Source organism: Eptesicus fuscus, chromosome 16, assembly GCF_027574615.1.
Source record: "Eptesicus fuscus isolate TK198812 chromosome 16, DD_ASM_mEF_20220401, whole genome shotgun sequence".
NCBI lineage: Eukaryota > Metazoa > Chordata > Mammalia > Chiroptera > Vespertilionidae > Eptesicus > Eptesicus fuscus.
Genome location: NC_072488.1, coordinates 67,370,817 through 67,395,622, shown reverse-complemented (window position 1 = coordinate 67,395,622; position 24,806 = coordinate 67,370,817). Strand labels below are relative to the sequence as shown.

General features: G+C 50.7%; 1 protein-coding gene across 4 annotated transcripts in view; it reads right to left on the bottom strand.

The window, feature by feature from the left end:
* Window positions 1-24,265, bottom strand: part of IL18R1 (interleukin 18 receptor 1) — a 34,482-nt gene extending 10,217 nt beyond the window's left edge. Inside the window, exons 1-9 of one of the 4 annotated variants that reach the window (XM_054728299.1) lie at window positions 24,069-24,263; window positions 23,994-24,020; window positions 19,747-19,833; window positions 18,371-18,614; window positions 14,937-15,102; window positions 11,498-11,648; window positions 6,733-6,795; window positions 4,345-4,465; window positions 2,069-2,208 (exon numbers count right to left, since the gene is read on the bottom strand). In XM_054728299.1, the coding sequence (XP_054584274.1) occupies window positions 2,069-2,208; window positions 4,345-4,465; window positions 6,733-6,795; window positions 11,498-11,648; window positions 14,937-15,102; window positions 18,371-18,614; window positions 19,747-19,804 (943 nt within the window). In that variant the 5' untranslated portion in view covers window positions 19,805-19,833; window positions 23,994-24,020; window positions 24,069-24,263. Of the gene's footprint in view, window positions 1-2,068; window positions 2,209-4,344; window positions 4,466-6,732; window positions 6,796-11,497; window positions 11,649-14,936; window positions 15,103-18,370; window positions 18,615-19,746; window positions 19,834-23,120; window positions 23,125-23,993 lie in introns of those variants that run through there. The other 3 variants (XM_054728298.1, XM_054728296.1, XM_054728297.1) reach the window with 3 other exon arrangements.
* Between the last annotated feature and the right edge of the window lie 541 nt (window positions 24,266-24,806).

The following is a 24,806-nucleotide window of genomic DNA, read 5'->3' as shown; positions in this document are numbered from 1 at the left end:
TCCTGGTCTGTGAAAGGCCGGCCTGTCCGTGACTGTGCCGCACGTGCACACACACACACACACATACACACACACGTTCACACGGGTGCACACTCCTGTGAGGTCATGATGGAGCTGGAGGCCCTGTGCCGGGTGACATCTGTGAGCAGATGGAGGGGGGTGGCCGGGCGGAACCCTCTGTGGCAGGGACAGGACATCCAGCACTGATAAGAGGGGAGGTGGCTAGTGAGCCATCACAAACCCAGGCGTGCGATGAGCAAGCGGAAGCATGTCGGAAACCCTCCCGGCACATGCCCGTGGGACATGACACGTGTGCCCGTGAGGCGGAAGGGCATCGTGATGATCCTACAGGAGGCAAGAGCCCGAGCTCAACAGTTAGTCTCACCACCTGTGGGTCTCACAGCCCATGGGGTCTCACAGCCCGTGGGGTCTCACAGCCCGTGGGGTCTCACAGCCCGTGGGGTCTCACAGCCCGTGGGTCTCACCGCCCGTGGGTCTCACAGCCCGTGGGGTCTCACGGCCCGTGGGGTCTCACAGCCCATGGGTCTCACGGCCCGTGGGTCTCACAGCCCGTGGGGTCTCACAGCCCGTGGGGTCTCACGGCCCGTGGGGTCTCACAGCCCGTGGGTCTCACCGCCCGTGGGTCTCACAGCCCGTGGGGTCTCACAGCCCGTGGGTCTCACAGCCCGTGGGTCTCACAGCATGTGGGGTCTCACGGCCCGTGGGGTCTCACAGCCCATGGGGTCTCACAGCCCGTGGGGTCTCACAGCCCGTGGGTCTCACAGCCCGGGGGTCTCACAGCCCGGGGGTCTCACAGCCCGGGGGTCTCACAGCCCGGGGGTCTCACAGCCCATGGGGTCTCACCACCCGTGGGGTCTCACAGCCCGTGGGTCTCACCACCCGTGGGTCTCACAGCCCGTGGGTCTCACAGCCCGTGGGGTCTCACAGCCCGGGGGTCTCACAGCCCATGGGGTCTCACCACCCGTGGGGTCTCACACCCGTGGGGTCCCACAGCCCGTTGGTCTCACAGCCCGTGGGTCTCACAGTCCATCCGTGGGGTCTCACACCCGTGGGGTCTAGCTCTGCTGTCTTCACTTGTGTGACGTGTGGTATAGGCCAGGGTGAGCGGTGGTCAGAGCCTTGCACCACCTGCGTGAATGCATGTGAGGAGTGTCAGCCATCCTGTGAGTGCGTGGTAGACCGACGGCCTCGCTGAGGCGCTCCAGGTGAGTCGTGGACGGGAACCAGGACCCCACACCCGGGGGGGTGGGCTTCAGGCCTTAGCTTCTGTGACCCTCACTCCTTCGGTTTCTCACCAAAGCTAGACATAGCACACACTCCTCTCTCCTCTCTCTCTCTCTCTCTCTCTCTCTCTCTCTCTCTCTCTCTCTCTCTCTCTCTGCCTCTCTGTCTCTCTCAGATCCCAGTCTTTCCCTGCATGTGGGTGGTGCCAGCCTGGGAATGAGTGGTGAGTGAGTAGTCACTGGAGCACAGCTTTCCGCCTGGACACAGCCATGCTGGGAGCTGCGGCAGAGGCTCTGGGGGGCTATTAGTGGGAGACTCGGGGGGAACTCGAAGGGCCCTCTGACCAGGGCCGTCCATTGTCCACTTGCCAAGTTCGGGGACTGCTCGAGGCAGGGAGGCCTCTGTTAGTTGTCATTGAGGAATGAGCACCCCAGGGCCATGCCTGCCCAGCTGCAGGAGGCTGGGGGCCCTCCAGTGCCGCTGGCTGAACCCCCTCCCGCACCGCTGGCTGCATCCCACGCTGAGCTGCGCTCCCCGCCCCCCCCCCCCCCCCGTCGGGGGTGCCACAGCCAGCTGGCAGCCTCCCTGGACTCTTTCCTCACCGTCCACCTGCCTCCCTGCTCGGAGCCTCTGGCTTCCACATAAGAGTGGAGCTGAGGGCAAAAGAGTAACTTGTGTGCTCCTGCTCTGCTCGGAATCGGGCCCCAGGGGTGCGCACCGCGCGGGAGCCTGCCTGGCACACAGTGAGGAAGACGTGCTCTTGGAGGAGGCCCTCGGCAAGCGCTCAAAATCCCCAGACTCCACAACCAACATTTTCTCAAACCTTTTATCAATAAGACGAAGCGTTTCGTGTCTAGGCCTTTCTCGCTGGACACAGTGCAATTATATGAAAAATTTAGGTTTTTTTCATTAATATTCTCAATTCTCAATATCCTTGAAGCATGCCATTTGCCTTCTGAAGTCCTGTAAGGGAGGAAAGCAAGTTAGCAGAAGCTTCGTCCACTGCAGGGCATTACCCAGGAGGGGGCGCAGGCGCAGTGGCTCCCATCGTGGGGTCATTCCCTCGGAGCGCCTGCCCCCAGGGGCCTCCTGCTCTGCAGGAAGCCAGGGGCCCAGGAGCCAGCCCCAGATGGAGAGCAACTACCTAGAACTGGTAAAACGCGAGGCAGGAAATGGCGCTAAATTAAAATACAGGAAACTATTCCCTCTCTTAAATCTTTGTCCTGTTTCTCCTCCCCCACCTGCTCAGTGCTCCTTCTACAGCCAGGCCACTAACAGCTGTGGCAGGACTGCGAGGGGCCGGCCTAGACCACGCACACAGCGCTGCCCGTGCTATACCTAAGGTCCCTTTTATTTTGTTCAGCATTTAAAACCCATTTTAAACAACACTGTTCCCAGGCACCACCCGGGGAGATGAGGACCAGGTAGGCTGCTCAGTGAGCGCCAGTGAACAACAACCCCTCAGCGAGGTTCCTCTCTCGGCCACGGGACTCACTCACGCTGTCCACACTGGGTGCCGGGGAGGGGCGGCTCGGGCAGGCGGCAGCACTCCCAGCGTGGCCACCCTGCCGCCCCTCGCAGCAGGCGTCCCGCACCTGGGCCTGTGCCCACTGTGGCCCCCAGCATCCCCAGCATCGCGGAGCGGAGTCACCAGCACAGAAACACCCGCTCTCGGACACACTGGACAACCTGGGAGAGAGGCCCCCAGGCCACGGAGAGGCCCAAACAGTGACCTAAGAAGCTCGTGCACCGACAGTGAAAGAGCCCTCCTGGCTTCTTAGCTGGCTTCAGCTCACTTCATAGCCTGCCAAGCTGCCTCGCCAAGGGTCACCGATGGGCACTGGGGGGAGCGCGGGCTCCGTGGCCCACGCCGAGGAGCAGTGGCGGCCTCGCCGCGCAGCCTGCGAATGGCCAGGGGGGCTGTGGCTCCGGCAGCCGAGCTGTGGGCATCCCAGGGTCACTGCTCGCCAGAACCGAGGGTATCCGCGCACCAGCAATGACCGCAATGGCCCAGTCTCTCCGAACGTGTGAATGACCACACACTTAGCTTGTTTTGCTTTCCGAAGTCTGGCCGCTCCGTAAGGAAAGAACATAGGTGACTCGGGGACCAATACATGTCACTCGGGGCGTTTTACACCAACAGCGCCTCCTAGATGTTTATACCTCATCACCGTCCTGTTTGCTTTTTCTTTCCGTTCTTACTGTGTTTCTAATTTCCGTGAATGGACTCCGACAAGAAAATAATTAGTATGCTCAATGTCAATCCAGGTGACTGGTGATTTACGTTCACATTTGCTGAGACAATCTCTGGAACCTTCCCTCAGTGCTCTGTTAATTACTTAGGAGGTAACCACTGCCAGGGGTGTTCTGATACGAAGCTACAAGCCGCCTCTAAAGGGCAGGAGCCGGTGGCTCTGTCAGTGGATCGCTCGCCCATAAGGAAATTCCCAAAGCACACACATTACTGCGTTTGCACGACTATTTCCTTCTTTGTGATTTTCAGGATTTCTCAAGTTTCTCATAATGGATCGTTTTCAACCATCAGACAAAAGAAAGGCCTGCGTGAAAGGGCAGGATGGAGTCCGGCGGCAGCTGCTGCATGGCCTGTGGGACTGGGACGCGGAGCCGCTGAGCACGCGGACCCTGCTGCTCACAGGGTGGCCCGGGGACACGGCTCGGACACCCACTGTTCACAGGGCCCACGTTGACTTGCACATGTCACGGGCTCCGGACCTGGCCTTTACTCTGGCACGTTCATAAAAACAAAGCACTTCACAGAATTTTCAGAATCCGGACACCTGTGCGCTCGGTTGCCTCTCCTTTGTAAGAGGCGCCACCTCTACCCCCGTCAGAACCTGGCGGACTAGGGCTGCTCCTGCGAGGTGATGCCAAAGAGCCTCCTGGGCGTTCTTTCCTCAGTTTGGATCTCAGCAGCGAGTTTCTGCACAGCCCGTCAGCACGGTGTGGGAATTATAATTATAACACATAAATCACAACTTATGCCAAACATTCCGATACCTCTTTAGTTTACATCAGGCTTAGATGATACAGGGACACTCACATATGTGATGCTGTCCATCGCACATCGCATCTACATACCTGGCCTTTATTTCCTCCCCTTCGTGCTCATTTGGGTCCTGCCCATCGTCTCTAAGGAAGTTCCAATAGACGTGATCCTTTTCATTCAGCGAAGCAGAGCAGTTCAGCTGCACATCTGTTCCTAGGAGAAGTTGACAAAGTTCTGATTTTATTTTTGTTTTTATTTTTGATGTGTTCTCTGTTGATTTTAGAGACAGGAAGGGAGAGAGAGAGATCAATGTGAGAGAGAAATATCTAACAGTTGCCTCCCATAAGTATCCTGACCAGGGCTGGGGATTGAACCTGCAACGGGTAATGGAACCCGTGACCCTTCCATGTGTGGGCTGGTGCTCTGGCCACTGAGCAACACCGGCCAGGGCCAAAGTGCTGACTTTGGAAACTCAGGTCTCTGAGTTTTAACTTAATATAATCAATCTATGCTAATGGATATATAATGCGAATATAGTGCTACTTCCAGAAAGAAAACAGACATGCTTTGTTTTAAATGTGAAAAGTATATCAAGCATAGAAATTAGGTATCCGTTATAATTCATCACCAAAATATGAATTGGCTTCTCTTCAAATTTATGTTAAATAAATGATTAAAACCTAGGTGGACCTCAGCAGAAATATAGTAGATAACCTCAGCACATATACAGCAAAGCCCTGGCCGGATGGCTCAGTTGGTTGGAGCATCTTCCCATGCATTGAAAAGTTGTGTGTTCAATTCCTGGTTGGGTCATGTACAGAAGGTTTCTCTTTCATATCAATGTTTCTCTCTCTCCCTCTCTCCTTTCCCCTCTCTCTAAAAGTCAATAAGAATATCCTCAGGCAAGGATTAAAAAATTATATACATAAAGCAAAAATTAACATAACTAAAGGATATATAGACAAATTGGCTCTCCTAGAGATTTAACATCTCTCTCAACAATAGATAAAGAAAGCACACAAAAGATTAATAAGGATATAAATGACTTATCAACCTCACCTACTTGACATTAACAGGACGATAAAACCAAAACGTGCAGATGCACATTTTTTCAAATGCATTTGAACATTCATCAAAATACACTGTATTCCTCCCGCTGATGCCTGAACTTCGAGCTGTGAACCAGGAGATCACAGTTCAGTCCTGGTCAGGGCACGTGCCTGGCTGTGGGCTCCATCCCCAGTAGAGGGTGTGCCGGAGGTAGCTATCAATGATTCTCTCTCATCATTGATTTTTTTTTTTCTCTCCTTCTCCCTTTCTCTCTGAAATCGATTTTTAAAATATTTTTAAAAATACACTATATTCTGGTCCTTAAGCAGGTTACTACAAGTTTCAAAAGATTGAAATAATATGTATATAATCTTGGATCATAATAGAACTATATTGGACATCAATTACAGAAAAATAACTACAAAATTGTCCAAATATTTGGACAGTAAAAAACACAAACAATCCATAGATGAAAGAGCAAATCATAAGAGAAAGTTTTTTAAAGTTTTGAAGGAACAGCAATGAAAATCTGGTGTTTCAGTATTTGTGGAACAAACAGCTAAAGGCGTGATAAGGGAATTTAGAGCTGAAATTGCATATACTGCAAGAGAAAGTAACTGGAAATAACTCCCTAACTCTCCATGCAGACAAATGGAAAATGAGGTGCAAAATAAGCGCAAAATGAGGAGAAAAATAATAGACAAGTTCATAAAGCAGTAAAAAATAGAAAGCAGGAAAACCACAAATACAAGTGACAGAGTACCCAAGCAACATAGAACGTGTGTGGTGAACAGCGGTGGCCGGCGTGGGCTGCAGAAGCAGGCGGCAGCCGGAGCCCGCCTGCACCGCTGTCCAGCGGCTTCGCCCGAAACAAACACTTAACCTTTCTGAGCTTCAGTCATTTCTTCCTGAAACGGAAAGACTCTCTGAGTTGCTGGCAAATTTAACTCATTAACATGTTTCAATCACCTCACAGAAAACTTGGTTTACACTGTAAATGTCTTCGTTCCCTCCTTCCTTTTCTTTTCGAAAGAAGATGTTGATTCCTCCAGACCTCTCTAGACAATTCCTGATTGTGCAGTCAAGTCAGGGTTCAATTCATTAATCAGATACTCAAATCAGACAAGTGTGAATAATGTCCCTGAGCATTCTTACTGAGTTTTCACTTAAAAATGACCATAGAGACTGTTAGAGAAAAGCCACAAGCAGGTGACTAAAACCCTAATTTGCAAACCACAGGCTGTTCATTTTAATCAGCTAAAAATGGCAACACTCAACCCATGACAGGCTTGCTGCTTTTGTAATGTTCCTCCCTAAGTATGCAATGTATTACGCACACAACGTTGATCAGTAACGATTGGGTTTAGCCTTGGAGGACTCCGTAGGCCCCCATTCATAAATGCAGAATATATAAGCATGTGAAAGCATACCTAATTCCACTTCAACGTGGTTAATCTCTGGTCCAAGAATAACTGGAATGACAGTACTGTGACCTAAAAGTGAAAAAGGCAGGAGGTGAGGGCACAGTGGTCTGATCTGCTTATTCCGCGCAGCACAGACTCGGTCCCGGCGGCTTCCATGTCAGTCATGCTTGCATTTCATAATGGTGCGGTGACTATTGCCTCTCGTTCCCTCCATCGCCTCCAGAGCTCACAGGCTGGAGGAAGCTCACAGGGTTAGCTTTCCCTCAAGTCAAGTCCCGGCCTCTGCTGCTGTGCTCAGTGCGGGAGGAAGCGGCTCAGGGGGGACCGAGGTGCAGGCGGGAGGCCAGGCCGCTGTGCCTCCTGCTGGGCCTCCACTCCTCCGGGGCCTCCTCCACTCGGTGCAGGACCCACTCCCTCTCCGCCTCTGCCCTGGTGCCTCGCCCCAGGCTCAGCCCTCCTTCTCTTCCTTGGTGACCTCTGCACCACCCCCCCCACAAGGTGCTCCCGTCTAGCTATTCTCAGGAAGGACACCCCGGCAGCTGCTGTGGACGCCTGAAGCGGCTAATCATTGCAGAGCCCGAGAGCCACTGCCACACTGACCGGCTACAGGATCAAGTCCTGCTGCTCCTGTGACAGCACTGCCCACCTCCCCAGGGCCGGACCCTGTGCACATCTGGTGTTTGGGGGCATTTACACCTAAGTCCAGAGCAGCCTTCCCGGCCTCCCTCCCGGTGCTCAATGCCAGGGGGGTGGGGGGTGGGGAGGCTCCCGCAGCACAGCCTGCGCCCCCTCACACCTGGCAGGGCAGGTGCGGGCGGAGAAGCGGGTGGAGCAGCATGTGGGCAGGAACTGGAGAGTGAAACTAGGGCAGGGGAACCCCAGCAGGTCTGGTTCCTCTGAGATTCGGACTCGCTGGGCAGGTCTGGAATCCCCCTGGGCACGGGGAGCTGACGTGGCTCCAAAGAACTGCCAGGCAGCTCTGAGGCAGGGGAAACGCTATGGATTCTCTCCCTCCGGACCCGTCTCTAAATGTGAAGTGTGAGACCGGGACCAGAGCAGCACTGGGTTAGTGGGACTGGTGCCAAGTGAAGGGCGAGACCCTCTTTAAGGCGCGGAAGGAAGGAAGCAGGAGGGCATGCCCTGGAGGCCTAGTCTGATGGTAATCCAAACTGACGGCTGCCAGCAGGAGGGTACATCACCCGCTCAGCCAGGCAGGAGGGAAAACATAGGTGCCGGGTGGGAGGCGAGAGAACTGATTCAAGACCACCGTGCTCAGCTCCTGGCAGCTGAGAGACCTACAGCCTGACCAGGTGCAGGCAATCACCGCACCACACCGACCGCGTCGAGCTCAGCATCCCAGTGTCCTCAGTGGAGGTCAAGATACCTCCCAGCTGCTCAGCTCTAAGCTCTACATCTTAGAAGAACGATGCAAACATCACCAAGCCAACGGAAAACGGCCAGGATGGCTAAGAGTCTAGTCTTGTGGAACGAGGCTCACTAATCCACTCAACAGACACGTACTGAGCACCTACTATGCACCAAGTGCCAGGCATCCATGTGGGAGATGCAAGGTGAGGAAGAGAACTCAGTTCGATCCCTTATTTCCAAGAGCTTCTCAGTCTACTGTCAGAGACAGACACGTGACCCAAGCTCTGGCAGCAATCCGAGATATGATAAGAAGCATGGGGACACACAGGTGGGAGGCATTTGAGCTGAGTCCTGAGAGACAGCAGGCAGCCCCCAAGAAGACACAACCCGTGTGATGGGGAGTTGAGGCAGGAAAGGGGCCTGTGGAGCGGTGGGTGGGGGTGGGACATCGGGAGGTGGTAATGACAACAGCACTCTCCCTGTCCTTGGCACCATCTCAACGCCTCACTCACATCCCTCCGTCCTCGGAGCAGCCCCGAGGGAGGAACCCGCACTACCCCGTTGACTATGAGGCATCCGAGGCACAAACAAGTAATTTAATTCACCCGAGGCTGCTGGGAGGAGTATATGAGATGATTCCATTCAAGCATCCAGTACAGTGCTGGCCAGTGCTAAGGGCTCTTTCCATCCTGAATTTCCTTAATCCTTCCAGGGCGGAATAAGAGAGGGGCTGATGGGCAAAACGCGGGGACTGGTGGGGTGAGAGTGTTGGTGGTGGAAGTGTCAAAGGACCAGAGATGTATATGAGATTGAAGGATATATATGGGAAAGTAAAACTGAGGAATTTAGGGGACATATAGAGAATTTAAGATATCTGAGTTTCAGAATTGAGTTATGGGATTCCAGGTACAGGTTGTGGCAGGCAGAATAATGCCCCTCCAGGGGCAATATTTGTTGAGGGAAAACATATGCTTAACAGAGTTGTTCACATCCTACTTCCCAGATCCTGTCAATATTACACCTCACATGACAAAGTGACCTGCAATGTGATGAAACTAAGGACAATGTCCTGGGTTATTTCACATGAGGACAGTGTCCTGGGTCATCCAGGTGGGCCTGGCGTTATTACAGGGGTCCTCATAAGAGAGAAGTGTGTCAGGAAAGGAAGTGTGATTGTTGGGAGCAAAGGTTAGGGAGAGATTTGAAGATGGTCCATTGCAGGCTTTTCAGATGAAAAGAGTGCAGGAGGTGAGGGCACAGGTGGGAGATGCAGGAGGTGAGGGCACAGGTGGGAGATGCAGGAGGTGAGGGCACAGGTGGGAGATGTAGGAGGTGAGGGCACAGGTGGGAGATGCAGGAGGTGAGGGCACAGGTGGGAGATGGAGGAGGCAGGAGGTGAGGGCACAGGTGGGAGATGGAGGAGGCAGGAGGTGAGGGCACAGGTGGGAGATGCAGGAGGCAGGAGGTGAGGGCACAGGTGGGAGATGGAGGATGCAGGAGGTGAGGGCACAGGTGGGAGATGGAGGAGGCAGGAGGTGAGGGCACAGGTGGGAGATGGAGGAGGCAGGAGGTGAGGGCACAGGTGGGAGATGGAGGAGGCAGGAGGTGAGGGCACAGGTGGGAGATGGAGGAGGCAGGAGGTGAGGGCACAGGTGGGAGATGCAGGAGGCAGGAGGTGAGGGCACAGGTGGGAGATGCAGGAGGCAGCAGGTGAGAGCACAGGTGGGAGATGGAGGAGGCAGGAGGTGAGGGCACAGGTGGGAGATGCAGGAGGCAGGAGGTGAGGGCACAGGTGGGAGATGGAGGTAGGAGGTGAGGGCACAGGTGGGAGATGCAGGAGGCAGAGGTGAGGGCACAGGTGGCTTTTAGAAACTGGAAAACGCAAGGAAACCTACTTCCTCCAGGACCTCCAGCAGGAACGCAGTCCTGCCCAGACCTTGGTTGTATCCCAGTCAAACCATGTTGGACTGCCGACTTTCAGAACCATTGGCTAAGTGATTTCTGTTGTTAGGGGACATGGGCGTGTAGCAGTTGAACCGTGAGCAGTGTATGGAGCACAGCTACGTGAGGGGATAGTCAATGCGAAGAGGAACCTGTGGCCTCAGCCCAGCAGCTCTGTTTCCCGTGCGCCCCTGCCTGTGGAGTGTGGAGGCACAGGAGTCTCACAGAAGGTGCGGAGGAATGTCGAGGGGAAACTCGTTAGGAGGGGCCAGCCCATCAGTGTGCCACTGAAGAGAGGCTCATGAGGCATGTTGGTCTCAACGGGGAAAATGACTCTCAACAACCCAGTAGTACAAACTGGGCCTCTGTGACCTGGTGGTGTCCATGGTCATTACCCAGACGCACTGGAGGAGCCGTCCTGGGCCTCGCGAAGGATAGCTTCCCCGGGAAAGGTTAATTTTAAGTCACCTCTAAGGCCTCCATCACTCAAAAGCCCAAGCCTGAGTTTTTCCACTATATGCAACGGGGTCCATGATAAACCAGACCGAGAGCCATCATCTCCGAAAGCATACCCTCCCGCCCCAGGCCTGGCTCCTGGCACCCTCTCCTCAAGCTCCTGCCTCCTGCCGCCCATCACGCCCGGCGCCTGGACCTGGCGCAGCCCCCTTCGCCTGTCTTCACTCTCACTCCCTCCACGCCATGAACACCTCCCTGATGACTCCAGGCTCATGAGCAGGTGACCCTTGAACAATGCAGGTCTGACCTGCATGGCCCCTTGTATGCAGACTTTTTCATTAAATACAGCAAATGCACTTCCTCTTCCTTAGGATTTTCTTAATAAAGTGTTTTCCCTCTAGCTTACTTAATTGTAAGAACACAGAACATAATGCATAAGACATACAGAGTATGTCTTATAGGTAAGGCTGCTCACCAAGACCTAGCTATTAGTAGTTGAGTTTTGGGAAAACCAAAAGTCATCCCCAGGTTTTTGACTGTGAGGCGATCGGTGTCCTTCACCCCTGCTTGTAGCTCTGTGAGGCTCATCACCTTTCCTGACTACAATCGGGTTCTTGCGGAGAGTATGTTACTCACTCCATTTCCTATTTCCCTGCTCCCGGCCCTCCCAGTGCTCAGAGGTTATTAAATACAGGCATCCTCAATAAATATTTGTTGAGGGAAAACATATGCTTAACAATAAAAGACCCCACAATTTATTCAAATACCAAATAAAGGAACTGGCTCAGGGGAGGTTCGCCTTTATGAACTTTAATTACACCCCCCCTTCCCCAAGAATCTCAGGCACAGTGAGCACCGCCCCGTGGCTGGGAGCCTTCCATTCGAAGGAGTGTGTGGCCCCAGCACCCACTAGCTTGCCTCTGGCTTCCTGTGCTGCTTTAGGAGAAAAAATAGTCTATTTTGCTAAGATACATTTGTTTCCTCCCAAATCTAAAATTTTTCTTACCTTCAACTATTGTTATATTGTAGGTGCTGGTGACATGAAATAGCTTCCCATTGTGATGAAGGAAAAACACGCAGGTGTAATATCCCTGGTCTTTAAACTCTGCGTTCTTCTTTAAAGATGGGTTTTTATTGTTCTCTATCTTTTCACAGTTCTGTTTTTAAAAAGCAAGTTAAAATATTTTAGGTAAAAGCAATGTTATATTATAAGAATTCAAAATTGTACATAATTCTATTTCATGACGGGGGGAGGGGCGGGGCATGGGAGCCAGTGACCCGAGGACTGAGCACTTAGCAGACACCTCGCTTGACGTCCTGCACCAGGAGACGGTGCCTGATTGGAAATGCATGGAGAATATTCAAGTCCAAGGACACACACGCACGCACGCACATGCCACTGCATCTCACACACACGCACGCACACGCCTCTGCATCACACACTTCCATCCATGTCAGAGGGGTCAACAGCAGCGAGAACGCCACCCTGGCAGTGCTCTTCACTCAGAGGCAGGTTATGAAGCGACTCAGAACCAGGTGGGGAAACAGGAACTGAACTGCTAATCCTGACTGCGTGCCCCTGTCCCCGCAGCTCCTCTCTCAAAGCGGCCAAGCTGGTGGCACCTGGCAGAGGGCGCAGCCTGGGCTGGGAGGCACCCACGTGGCCTCACGGCAGGGATTGCTTCTGTGGACACCGAATGTTTATAAACTCAAACTGACCCTGCCGTGGCCATGTTGAAATACCAACGACTCTTCCTTTTTCCGTCAATTGTTTACCGATTCAGCTTCCGTGCTGCCCTTCCCCAAGTAGGTCATGATGTGCAAACAGGCTGTGAGACTGAGCCCCGATGTCAGCTTTCCAGCTGAGAGCACCCCCAGCTCCATCCTCTAAGCTAACTGTCTGCATGTGGGGATTGCTGGGACCCCACACGCTGAGCCTCACATGTCATGTGCTGCAAACATTTGCACGCTCGGCAGGAAATGGGGTCAAGTCCACTGCAGACTGGCTCAGACATTGGGAAAACATTTTGCATAAGAGCTGTCCTTGAAAAACACAAGTAAACAGTGTTCACGCAAAAGAAACAAGCAAAAGTTCCTAGGAAATCGGTTTCATCTTTCCCAAGGTCTTCTGTTCAGACCACCCTCTCTCAGCTCCACAACGCAACCACGGCCTCCACGCTGTGCTTCGACAGAAATAATATAATTTGGGTTGTGTGTGTGCATGCATGTTATTTATGTATGTGTGTATATTGTATTTGCATACATGTGAGTGTACAAATGCATTGTATATGTAATATACATGTGAGTGTATACAAATCTCTCTATATAATAATCTCTATAGTATTGTCTAAAAGATCTCTTATAGCTTAACAAGTAAAAGGTACACTAACTGAAGAAAATAGACAAAGAAAGTAGACAATCCACAAAAGAAATAAGACAAAGATGCAATTAATACACAAAAAACGTTTAATGTGTTATTGAGAAGAGTGGGGGGACTGCTAAGAGCTGCAGAAGGTTCGCATGTCAGGGGTTTAGAGGTCCCTGAGCAGCCGCCAGGGTGGTGGCCAAAGCGGGAGGAGGGGTTAGCTGGCCTGACCCCTGGCATGGAGTTTAATGTGTGTCAAAAGGCACACACCTGCTCTTAGCCTCTGATCCAATAATTCCACGTTTATGGATTTGGTTAGAACAGGCATCCTTAAACTACGGCCCGCAGGCCACATGCGGGTGTTTTTGCCGTTTTGTTTTTTTACTTCAAAATAAGATATGTGCAGTGTGCATAGGAATTTGTTTATAGTTTTTTTTTAAACTATAGTCCAGCCCTCCAACGGTCTGAGGGACAGTGAACTGGCCCCCTGTTTAAAAAGTTTGAGGACCCCTAGGTTAGAGGATAAATCATATATACACTCAAAGACTTATAGTAATAATATTTGTTTTAGTCTTAGTAATAATAGTGAAAAGTAGAAACTAACAAATGTCCATAACAGGGGATTAGTCAGGTACAAGGAAATACACATGGAATCTCATGTCAGAAGAATTTTTAAAGATATGGAAGAATAATCACAATATAATTTTTAGTGAATAAAGAAAAAATACAAGCCATTAAAAATACCACTTTTTAAAAAAGATGTTTACACAGGGAAAAAATTTCTCTGGCTGATAGGATTATAAGTTATTTCTGCTATCTTCCTATTTATTTCTCTACCTTCCAATTTTATAAAATGAACTTAACATAATCAGAAAAATCTATACTAATAAAAGGGTAATTGGTCAGGATGCCCTCACAGTAATGACCGAACAGCAGACTGCGTGGGGCGATCAGGCTGGCAAGGGGGGTAGTGAGGGATGACCAAACAACTGAACAGCAGGCTATGTGGGGCAACCAGGCCGGCAGGGGGGCAGTTGGGGGTGACCAAGCTGGCGGGGGGGGCGGGGCAGTTGGGGGTGACCAGGCTGGCAGGGGGGTTAGTGAGGGATGACCAAATGACTGAACAGCAGGCTGTGTGGGGTGACCAGGCCAGAAGGGGGGAAGTTGGGGGTGACCAGGCCATCAGGGAGGCAGTTGGGGGCAACCAGGCCAGCAGGAGGGCCATGAGGAGTGACCAGGCTGGCAGGTGGGGGCAGTTAGGGGCAACCAGGCCAGGAGAGGGGGGCAGTTGAGGGTGACCAGGCTGGCAGGGGTGCAGTTGGGGGCAACCAGGCTGGCAGGTGGGGGAAATTAGGGGTGACCAGGCTGGTGGGGGACAGTTAGGGGCAACCAGACCTGTGGGGAGGGGGACAGTTGAGAGCGACCACGCCGGCGGGGGGGGGGCAGTTAGGGGCAATCAGGTCGGCAGACAGAGGTGGTTAGGAGTGATCAGGCTGGCAGAGAGGCAGTTAGGGGTGATCAGTCAGGCAGTCAGGTGAGTGGTTAGGAGCCAGCGGTCCTGGATTGTGAGAGGGATGTCCGACTACTGGTTTAGGCCTGATCCCCAGGAGCGGGCCTAAACCGACAGGCGGACATCCCCTGAGGGGTCTTGGATTGGAGAGGGTGCAGGCTGGGCTGAGGGGACCCCCTTCCCCATGCACGAATTTCATGCACTGGGCCTCTAGTGTGTATATAATAGAATTTAAAATTTTAAGTATGTGTGGAAGAGGAAAATAAAAATCTTTAATATTTCTAAAAATTAATTTATTGAAAAAGAAGACAAACTAATGAAAGACAAGAGAGAGGAAGCCTTGTCATTTACTGAACCTTAGTATCAGGCAGGAGCTGTGCCCCATGCCTCCTGTGTAGGCTCTCATCACAGCAGCCCTAGGGGCCACCTCACTCAGAGAGGGCCAGTGAGCTGCCTGAGGTCACACAGCTTATATGTCCCGAGAACAAAATGCTCCACAGCCACCAGACCCTCATTTGGAATTTTGTCTTTTCTGCCAGGTCGGAAGTTAAACCATTTTGAAAGTGTTACCTTATACAGTGCCGTTCTGTTGACCAGGTTTCGATAGTAACTATGGTTACAGTCCACCTGCAAAGCCTTTCCAACTTCCACAGTTTTACTAATTACTTGTTTTTCAGTAAAACAGTTGTGTTTACTTCTTCTGATGACATTTAGTCTCCATTCATGAGTATGATTTCTATGACATAAAGGTTTAAAGGTATTTTATAATTAGTACAGGGACTTTGCAAATACCATCATTGAGTAACCAATGCAACAAAATTTTTTTCCTATTTTTGTATAAAGAGACTCATTTACTGATGCCCAAACTCTGCTCTGCCTCTTTTAGGTTCAGTGTAGCAAGAAATTTAACTGTCATGGGATGGGGGTAGAAGGCGAGGAAAAAGATAAACCTGAGCAGGCCTGAAAGTGCACACATGTGTGCACACACATGTATGCGCGTGAACGCGCGCGCACACACACACACACACACACACACACACACAAAGCCTACTACAGACCAGAAATTTTTAAAACATCAACGATTTGGGCGATAAACAAGTTCAGGGATTTTTAACCCGAGACAGGAAGGGGCGATGTCTTCCTGAGGCCCCGAACCTGCTTTCTGAAAGTCTGGTTTCTCAGGGCCGCTCAGCCCAACACTCTTCTCCCACTGTGGGCTGCCCTCAGCGGGTCCTGTTGGCACTGACGTGCCTCACTGAGCAGACGTTTATTTGAATAGATATTGTTGTTCCTTCTGATTAGAAATTAGAAATCTAAAAGAAAGAAATTTTGCAATGTTTTTAGAAGAAAATTGTTTGCAATCTAACGTTTGCTTAAACTGTGCGAGCAGTATGTAGAGTCCTACACCAAATCCAACAGTTGCCCTGTGTGTGTGAAAAGTCTGTGCCCAAGGAGGCGCTCCCGGCTCCCCTAGAGTCTGCACTGGGTGGAACCACTGGCACCCCTGGTCCAGTGGCGCGGGATGACTTTCCTTAGTGAGGAAGCTAGCCTTCAAGTAAGTTAAACATCTCCCGCGGCTCACGCCTGGGCGGCCATCGGCCAGGAGGCACACCTATCCCTTTGGTCCTAAAGGCCGGGAGTGTTTGGAAAAGACCATGTGATGACCATCAGTGTGAGCCTGGCCCTTCCCTTGCGTGTGAATTTATACAGGATCAGATGGTCTGGGAGCAGAGGGCGCGGGCAGGCCTTCCTCGTCCTGGGGTTACAGGAGGGGTCAGCGGCCATGACAGTGTGGAGCTGCGGGGCCTCTCCCGCGTGGCCGGTGCTTCCTGCTGGCCCGCTGCCCTGGGCAGGCTTGTGTCCGGATCTCTCTGGGAAGCTGATGACACCTCCCCATGCTCTCAGGTCAGACTGTTTCCTGCTCTGCAGCCCTCGGCGCTATCACTCAGCAAGCACTCCCCCCGCTGCCCCGCGCCCCAGGCGCCTGGTGCTGAAACAAGGGGCGCCCTGCGCCTCCAAGAGCTCCAAGGGGGCGTGCAGCTGAGCCCGGCCCAGGGGGTGACCGCCCACAGCCCTGTCAGGGCCGGTCATCCTGGTGCGAGAACCGCCCCTAGCGACACAGAGGGATTGAAGAGACCAGCCCCCTCGCCGAGGCCCTGGCGAAGCCCACCACTGCTCGGCCTGCGCCTGATCTGCGGGCGCTGTTCCCTCCGCCTTCACGACTGACTCTGACATCAAGGACGCTCCTGCATCCTCCTTCTCAGTGGGTTTCCTCCTTAGAACTTACCTGACCCAGGGATTTCGCTACAGGAGTGGAGTGTCCGTCTCCAGGGGAATGTGACCACTAGCCAGCGTTTCCTGGAAATGCCAGGCCGCAGTTCTAAGGGGATAATCCAGGAGTGAGGTCCGCACAGAGACCACAGGCCTCACTCACCTACAAGGCGCCCGCCGCCACGTGCACACACGTCAGTTGTACCACCTTCAGAAAGTCTGTATCTTCAAGGTTCCCACTTACTTTCAAAGCCATTGTCAAGCCTGCTCTTTCCACCATCACTTAGTCTCATCTCACTCACCAGCCTCCACTCCCCTTCAGAGTTTAGCACCACAGCCCGTGAGCGCCTGGGCTGCCGTCTCCTCCTGGCCTCCTGGTCCGCACCCCCCTCTGCCATCCGACCTCTGATGATCCCACTTCTCTCCCTAATGCAGGCTATGTTCTCCACCTTCCGTGTTGGAGACAGGTCATGCCCCCGTCCCTGTCCGTCTATGAGTGGCGCTGGGGGAGGTGGGGCCCCTCCCGTGCTCTCTGCCCTGTTCATTCAAATGCTGCCTTCATTGCCCAGGCTAGGGAGCAGTGCTTCTCGCCCTGATGGCCAGTGTTCACTCTACATGACTGTGAAAAGTCCAGCTGTGACTCATTTCTGGAATCATGTCTCCTAAAAGGTCACATACATTTCATTGGTTAAAAAACAAGAGTTCTTGAATTTCTTTCTGACTCTTGGGTGCCTATATGTAAAAACAAACCAAGTGACCTCACTTCCCTAAAACCGCAGGAGTGACGCTAGGCTTCCCTGGGACCTCTCACTCTGCCTTCACCACACCCATCCGAGCAGGACTCACTCCAGGTGCTCCTGACACTGGCACCATCATCACTCCCCCAGCCCTGAGCTGTTTCCTATAGGTCTGTCTCAAATCTCTATAAAATACATGCACACATAGATACCTAAGTACATATATAAGATCGCCAAAGTAATTGACAAACACGGACCTCCTGTCCTCACCAACGCCCATCACAGAACGTTCCTTCTCCAGGTACTCCCCTCCCGTCTCATCAATCAAAGGTTAAGAGAGCGAGCTCAGCAGCTGGCACGTTCAGCCAGTTCTTTCCTTTCCTAGACATGTTCTGACTCTGGGGGTTCGCCCGCTTGGGGCCAGGAGAAGGCTGTGCCAGGCCCTTCGGTGTGCCCCTCCCCCGGCCCTGGGCAGAGCTTTGTCATCGACTGCCACGCACACCTACTCCACGCACTGTCACCAGCCCTCAGCAAACACCTGAGAACTAGACCAGGGTGTATCTACACCCATCACCCCGCTGCCCGCGCGCGCACTGCCAGGAGCAGGCACTGCCCCTGTTCATGCTCACAACGTCCGTCCGAGCCCAGCCACGCGTTCCGCTTGACCAGCAGCTCTACCCAGCAGGCCTGGCTGAATCTGAGAATGAATGCCACTCAGCCTTCACTTACCTCTCGCAAGAATACCCTAAAAGGAAACAATTTTAAGGTAATCTCCTTTCGTCGTCTTCATTTCATTAAGACCACTAAGAACATAAACACAGGGGCAATATCTAGTTTAATTTTTCAATAATGAAGTATTTATTTTTTATTGTACGAAGAGTAGGAGAAAAAAAATGCTTGGGTTATATGACCTTTCAGATTACTGTCCATTTGTTTTGCTGAACCAAGTCCTGGAGTGCCGTGAAATACACTAACACGAAGAGAAAGGATACTCACCCCATTTGGAAAAAGTAAGATCCACTGTCATCCAACTCAACTGGCCAAAACTCCAAAACATAATCATGCAAAGTCATTCTGGGTGAACTGCTTGAGCGGAGCTCAACTTCTCCATGTGAGTCATTGCTTTTGAGCCACTTTGTGGTGTTTGGTTCATTCTTATGCCCAGGAGAAAATGGGCAATATTTCAGAAAGAAAGGTTCCCCTTCAAGGGCATTAATATGAAGACGTGCAGTACAGGTTTCTTCAAAAGATTAGCAAAATAAAAGAAAAAATCAAACACATGGTGACAGAGGCGATTTTCCCAACACGGAGGCATTTCCAGAACATTAGTGAGGGCAGAGATACCAACAGGCCCTCCCAACGAGGAGGGCAGCAGCTGACCCCCCACCCCAGGAGGGAGGCACATGCAGAGTAATCTTTTAAAAGAAAGTGTTGCACACGACAACTTCTTCATACGGGAAGCCACAGAAGACACAGGGTTGCCACACCTTCCCGAAAACATCCTCACTGAGGCGTCTCCATAGAGAAGATGCCAGAAAGCCAGAGACTTCAGCGGGGCTTCTGCACTCAACCAGTCACTCAACTGGCCGCTGCCCTGGAGGGCGCAGTGGCAGGTACAGATGCTGCATCCCACCTACCGAGTGGGGGCAGGTTTGACTCCTGGTCAGGCACATGCCCAGGTTGCAGGCTCAATTCCCAGTAGGGGGCATGCAGGAGGCAGCTGATAGAAGTTTCCATCTCATGTGGATGATTCTCTCTCCCTCTCCTTTCTTCTCTTTCTAAAAGTCAATTTAAAATATTTTTTTAAAGTCATCAAGCAGTCACTGCTAATATATTAAAATTGGTATTTGACACCTGCTATAAAGCTTCCTTGACTTCCCTGACCTAAGACGTGTCTTTCATATATACTAGTAGTTGCTCTGACTAGAATATTTTCCTTAATATTTGTAAGGTATTCCCATGAACATCCTTCATTCCCTAAATTATGAACATGGATCTTTGCCTTCATTTGGGAAGCAGATAACTTGTGTAAAATGTTCTAAAGGTCAGTAAAAAAGTCATCTGTGACATATTCAGTTTCAAACAACACAAAGCAGATTTTCATCCAGACAAATGTAAGTTATTTCAGGATGCAAGGTTTCACACTCTGCTCTCTCTACATTAACTCGGGGGCCACCTTTTCTTCTTTCCAATAAACCCATATGTTTCTTTATTTGATCCCACTCCTGTGGGTTTTTAGTCTCTGTGCCAGAGCAGAGACACCAAAACATTAGGCAACTCTCTAAATTTAAAATCACTCTCTAACTTTAATAAATTCAGCATCTTCTATAGCCACCTCCTAAAACAAGCAGCAAAACCTTGCTATGACTTACCCGAGGTGTCCCTGCACATAAGCGCCAAAAGCGTCAAGGGCAGTTGTCCCAGATGCATGTTGTAGGGTTCTGCTTCAAAAAGTTTTCCTGGAAAACAGAGTAAGTCGGGTTCAGTTAGAACTTTCACATAAAAACATACCTGTCTTATGAAGAAGGTTTAAACATCTTCTGGCACACAGAATTTTAAAAATGGACCCAGAAAATGTTCATAGACATTCATCTAGTCACCAAGTCTTGGAACTTTCGGGCAAGTGGAATTAATAAAATTTTCAATGCAATGAAGTTTGGCATCCAGAAGAAATCCCTGGTAATACAATTTTCTAATACAGAGACCTTCATGTGTTTTAGGCCTGGCCTACTAAATCTTGCCTCCAAGAACAAAGTTGAGGACAACTGTATTTATAGAAAATCTGCTATTCTATGAATGCAGTCTGCAATCTACTGAAATATGTTTGACATCCTGCCCCTGTAGGAGTGTGTGTGTGTGTGTGTGTGTGTGTGTGTGTGTGTGTGTGTTCCAGTTGTTTTCTCTCATCCAACTTCTTCAGAACACAAGTTGCAGAAGTTAGGAACTAAGTCTCCCTGAAGTTTAGCACGATGGTTAGCACATAGTAAGAGTTCATCAATACTCATTAATGAGAAATAGGTGTGTGGATGTGTGTGCATGTTTCTGCACTCATGTGCCCATATATGTTTATTTTAGGAAAATGGAGAGACAAAATGCATACATTCCAGACAGAAACAGACTCAAAGAATTCAAATCTGAGTTGACTTTTGATCTTACTCCAACCCAAGTTTTGTCCTACTAATTACAAATTTAGAGGTAGAATAGGTAGGAAGGGTGCATTGGGGCTCCTATACCAGGTCTGAGTTTTTCATAAATAATCCCATGTTTCTTTTATTTTTAAAAATATATTTTTTATTGATTTCAGAGAGAAAGGGGGAAGAAAGAGAGATAGAAACATCAATGATGAGAATCATTGATTTGCTGCCTCCTCCACACCCCCTCCTGGGGATCAAGCCCACAACCTGGGCATGTGCCCTGACTGGGAATCGAACCGTGACCTCCTGGTTCATAAGTTGATGCTCAACCACTGAGCCACGCCAGCCGGCCAGCAATCCCATGCTTCTTTTATACCAGACACCTCGCATTACTGATTGAGGAAGCGCAGCATCATGGAAAGGGCTTGGTCTCTGGGGCACATGACAAACTGTGGAACCTTGGGCAAGTTACTTAAAAGTCTGAGTCTGTTTGCTCATTCCAAAGTGGAGATGGTAAGAATGCCCGTCTCCAAAATTACTGAGCAATCTAAGAGCTAATGTTTATGAAGACTTCCTGGGTTGGGTGCATGAAGCCTCTCAGCCCAAAGTAATTCTCTCACCAGTTACCACTCACCTCCCAAACTAAACAAAGCAAAACAAAAAACACACAAACAACAACAACAACAACAACAACAACAAAACCCATCAATGCCCACATCCTGGATAACATTTAATGGCTAAGCTGCCAAACCATTTACGTCAATCTTTATGAATAAAACACCAAGTTTTTGATGTCATTTCCAGGAGATAATAATCACTAATGTAAAGACAAAAGGAATAAGGAAGTATGGAAAGTACCAACTGTTCATAATGAAATTAGAATATTTCTATGGCTTAAAGCAGCCCCTCCACACGCACATGCACACGCAGTGCACATGCGCACATGTTTTGTTGTTCACTATCAATTCTCTTATCTAGGGTAGAATGAAAAGGGCTGTTTCCTCTGGGTAAGGCTGACACCGCCGGTGAAGACGCTGCTGTTTGCTTGGTCTGCGGTTTTTAAATGTTCAAGGTCTACTGAGAGAGGAAGCTATTATGAGATAACTCATCATTCTGATGACTTAACTCAGTTTCAATATGAAACATGTTAAGATTCCAGTATAAAAATTAGTTGGTATTTTCCCTGCTCTATGTATGTGTATATATAAAATTACTAATGTTCTTATTGCAGATTTAAAAGATTAAGATATTAAATTATAAAAGTTAATTTCTAAAAGAGAAGTTATTCTGAAAAATATCATAGATAACTTAGTTATAAAATATATGTAAGAGGATAAAGAATTAAATTTCTTGCATGTGGAAATTCTCGAGATTTTTTTAGTGCTATGTTTGATGTTGATATTATTTCTTGCCTTTACATAATTTTAAAATTTCTTCCTTCTTCCTTTCTTTTAAAAAATGTTTCTGATTTCTAAAGTAATAGATGTCAATTATAGGATATGTATAAAATGAAGATTGAAAAGAAGAAAATAATATCAACATGTCTAGTACTTTATTTAGTGTGTTTTCTTGTACTTTATATGTTTTCAAATAACTAAGATGACCTTTAAATAACTTCTTATCCTGCATTTTCCTGTGTTGCAGAAATCTTTGTCAACCCCGTTTAATTGTCACACCATATTCTTCCATATGGACAAGTTATAATTTCAGCATGTATTTCATGATAAATGGCCCACAGCCATGTTCCCATGGAAGGCAGCGGGGTCAGTTTCTGAAGCATGGCCTGTGCAGCCAGACTGGCGGGATTCACATTCTCGCTTTACTCGTTATCAGCTAAATGGTGCCGAACAAGTTACCCTCTCGGTTCCTTGCTTTATTTAGCCATGAAAGGGAAGAGCAATACCACTGCCCAGAGCTGTTGTGAAGGTTACATAAATTGCTATTCCAAAATACCTGGTGAATAATAAATATCACTTAGAGGTTAGCTATTATTATTTATCTATAGTTCTTACTTTCTTGGTGTCAGTACATGGCAGTACGAAGAATACATTTTAAACATTTAAATGCATACAGCATTCCAGAACTGCGGTAATAATTCATTATTTGCCTACCACACCCAACTAAGCACTGAGCATTCTCATTCTTCAATTAGGTACTCAAATTAGTACAATGTAGCTCATGTTTTTTATATGCATTTCTATTGGTATAAAGAAAGCGAAATATTAGTCATGCCTTTTGTAGCTAGTTTCCTACTTATGAACTGTGCTTTCATGCCTTTTGTCCATTTTTAGAAGTTCAGTGTTTTCTACAACCTGTTGTTTAGTTTACCTTTGAATTCCTCCTTCGATGTTTTAAAGCCCGGAAGAGTTTACACCTGTGCAGCCACACCTGTCGGGCCTTTGCTTTGCGATTCTTCCATTGCGGCACTGAACCATGAGAACATGCCTTTCCCTCCGTGGTCAAATACATACTTATCTGTATTTTCTTTATTTTTATGGCTTGGTTTTTCTTTACATTTAATTTGTTTCATCCACTAACATATGCTTTTCTTGTTCGGTATGCAGATGGGGTCAACTTCACTTATTTTTCCCAAGTAGCTACTCACGACTGACTTGTGATGGGCTTCACAGCCCGTCCTCCTCCACGCGGCGCTCCCGCCCCCGCCCCCGCCCCCGCCGCTTGGTTTTCCTATTTGGAGCACTTTTCCTAACTGACAGCACCGTTTTATGTCTGCTCGCTGGTTTACTGGCTGAGCTAATGAAGGCAGAATATCTGCGTTGGGGCGCCCTCCGCAGCGGAGCACCTGGCGCAGTGTTGCTGCCGCTCCCGCCGCTGCCTGCAACCGGCTCCTCAACCGGACACCGGCCGGTGTGCCCGGCTCCAGCGCCGCCGCCCCGGCGTGAGGAGAGCACGCGGGCCACAGACCGCCCATCACTGCCGATGCCCCCCACCTCCTCCGCTTACTGTTCATGTGTGTGTGCGCGCACACACACACACAACGGATCTTCATACGTAATGTATGGAATCACCGTACACTATAACGCATACGATAGAACAGTATTGTTTTCGAGGTTAAAGCATTCCCATTTTTTCCTGAAAAGTGAAAACAGCTAACGCAGGTGAGAGTGTTCTTTATTCCGCGCTAATTTGTGTCTGCGGCTGTGGGCCAGCAGGCGCCTGGCCTTCCTCTCCGCCGGCCAGTGAGCGGGCCCCGCCCGGCAGGCAGGTGCGGCGGCCTCCGGGCTCAGCCGCGGACCCCGGGTTCACACCCTCATCCTGATTCCCAAACCTTCCCCTCCCTTCCCAGGGGTCCCCGGGAGGAGACCCCGCGGGCTGCATCCCGTCATCAGAAAGGCAGGACTGGCAGTCCCAGCAGAGGGAGCCTTTCCCTGACCCCTCTTAAAATGGGTTTTGTTTTCAGAAAACCTGCCCGCAGGCGACGGGGGGGCGTTGGGGAGGGGCACAGCCGCGGGCGCGGTCCTTACCTCCCAGGAGTTGGAGGCTGGCGGGCGCGGGCCCCCTCCACGGGGCAGGGGCCGGGCAGGGGCAGGGCTCCGGCGGCGGGTGGGAGCGCGGGCAGCCCCAGCTCCAGAAGCAAGGACGGGCCGAGGAGCCCCAGGTGTGGGGAAAGGGGAGAGGCCGCTGGAGAGTCCACCAGAGAAAAGGGACAGAAAATGGGAAGAAAGAGAAGCCGCGGCTGAGGGGGCGGGCGGAGGCGCGGGAGGAGGGGGGCGCACGGGCGGAGGCGCCGCTCGGGTCCTGGCGCTGGCCCGAGTGCAGGCGGGGATCGCGGGGTGCGGCGGCAGGTGGCGGGTCCCTGGAACTCTGGGCGGTGGGTGGAGCCAGGTGACTGCGGGGCTGGGAGGCACCTGCGCGGTTGCAGGGCTGTGAGCACCTGGGAGAATATGAGGGAGCCACTGTGCCCAGCCCCGGGGCGGTGGGGGGGGGTCTGCACCAAGGGAAGGGGCGTGGAGCAGGCTCGGGCAGGGTCCTGAGGTGAGCCAAAGGTCAGGAGGAGGTCCCCGCCAAGCACCCACGTTCCCTGCTTAGCCCAGCGGGGTGTGGGTCGGGAGTCGGGGCGGGGGGCTTGCAGTTGGGAAGCCAGGGAGTGGCCCGCTGTGTGGAACTGAGAGGAAATTGCTTAGCGGACAGGTCTGCGGGTGAATCTTACAAACAAAAATGAAGAATTAAACCCTGGCTTACAGGAAAAGGATTTAATGAGACTAATTTTCATTTATTTTATACAATTACTAGAGGCCTGGTGCATGAAATTCATGCACTGGAGGGGGGGTCCCCTC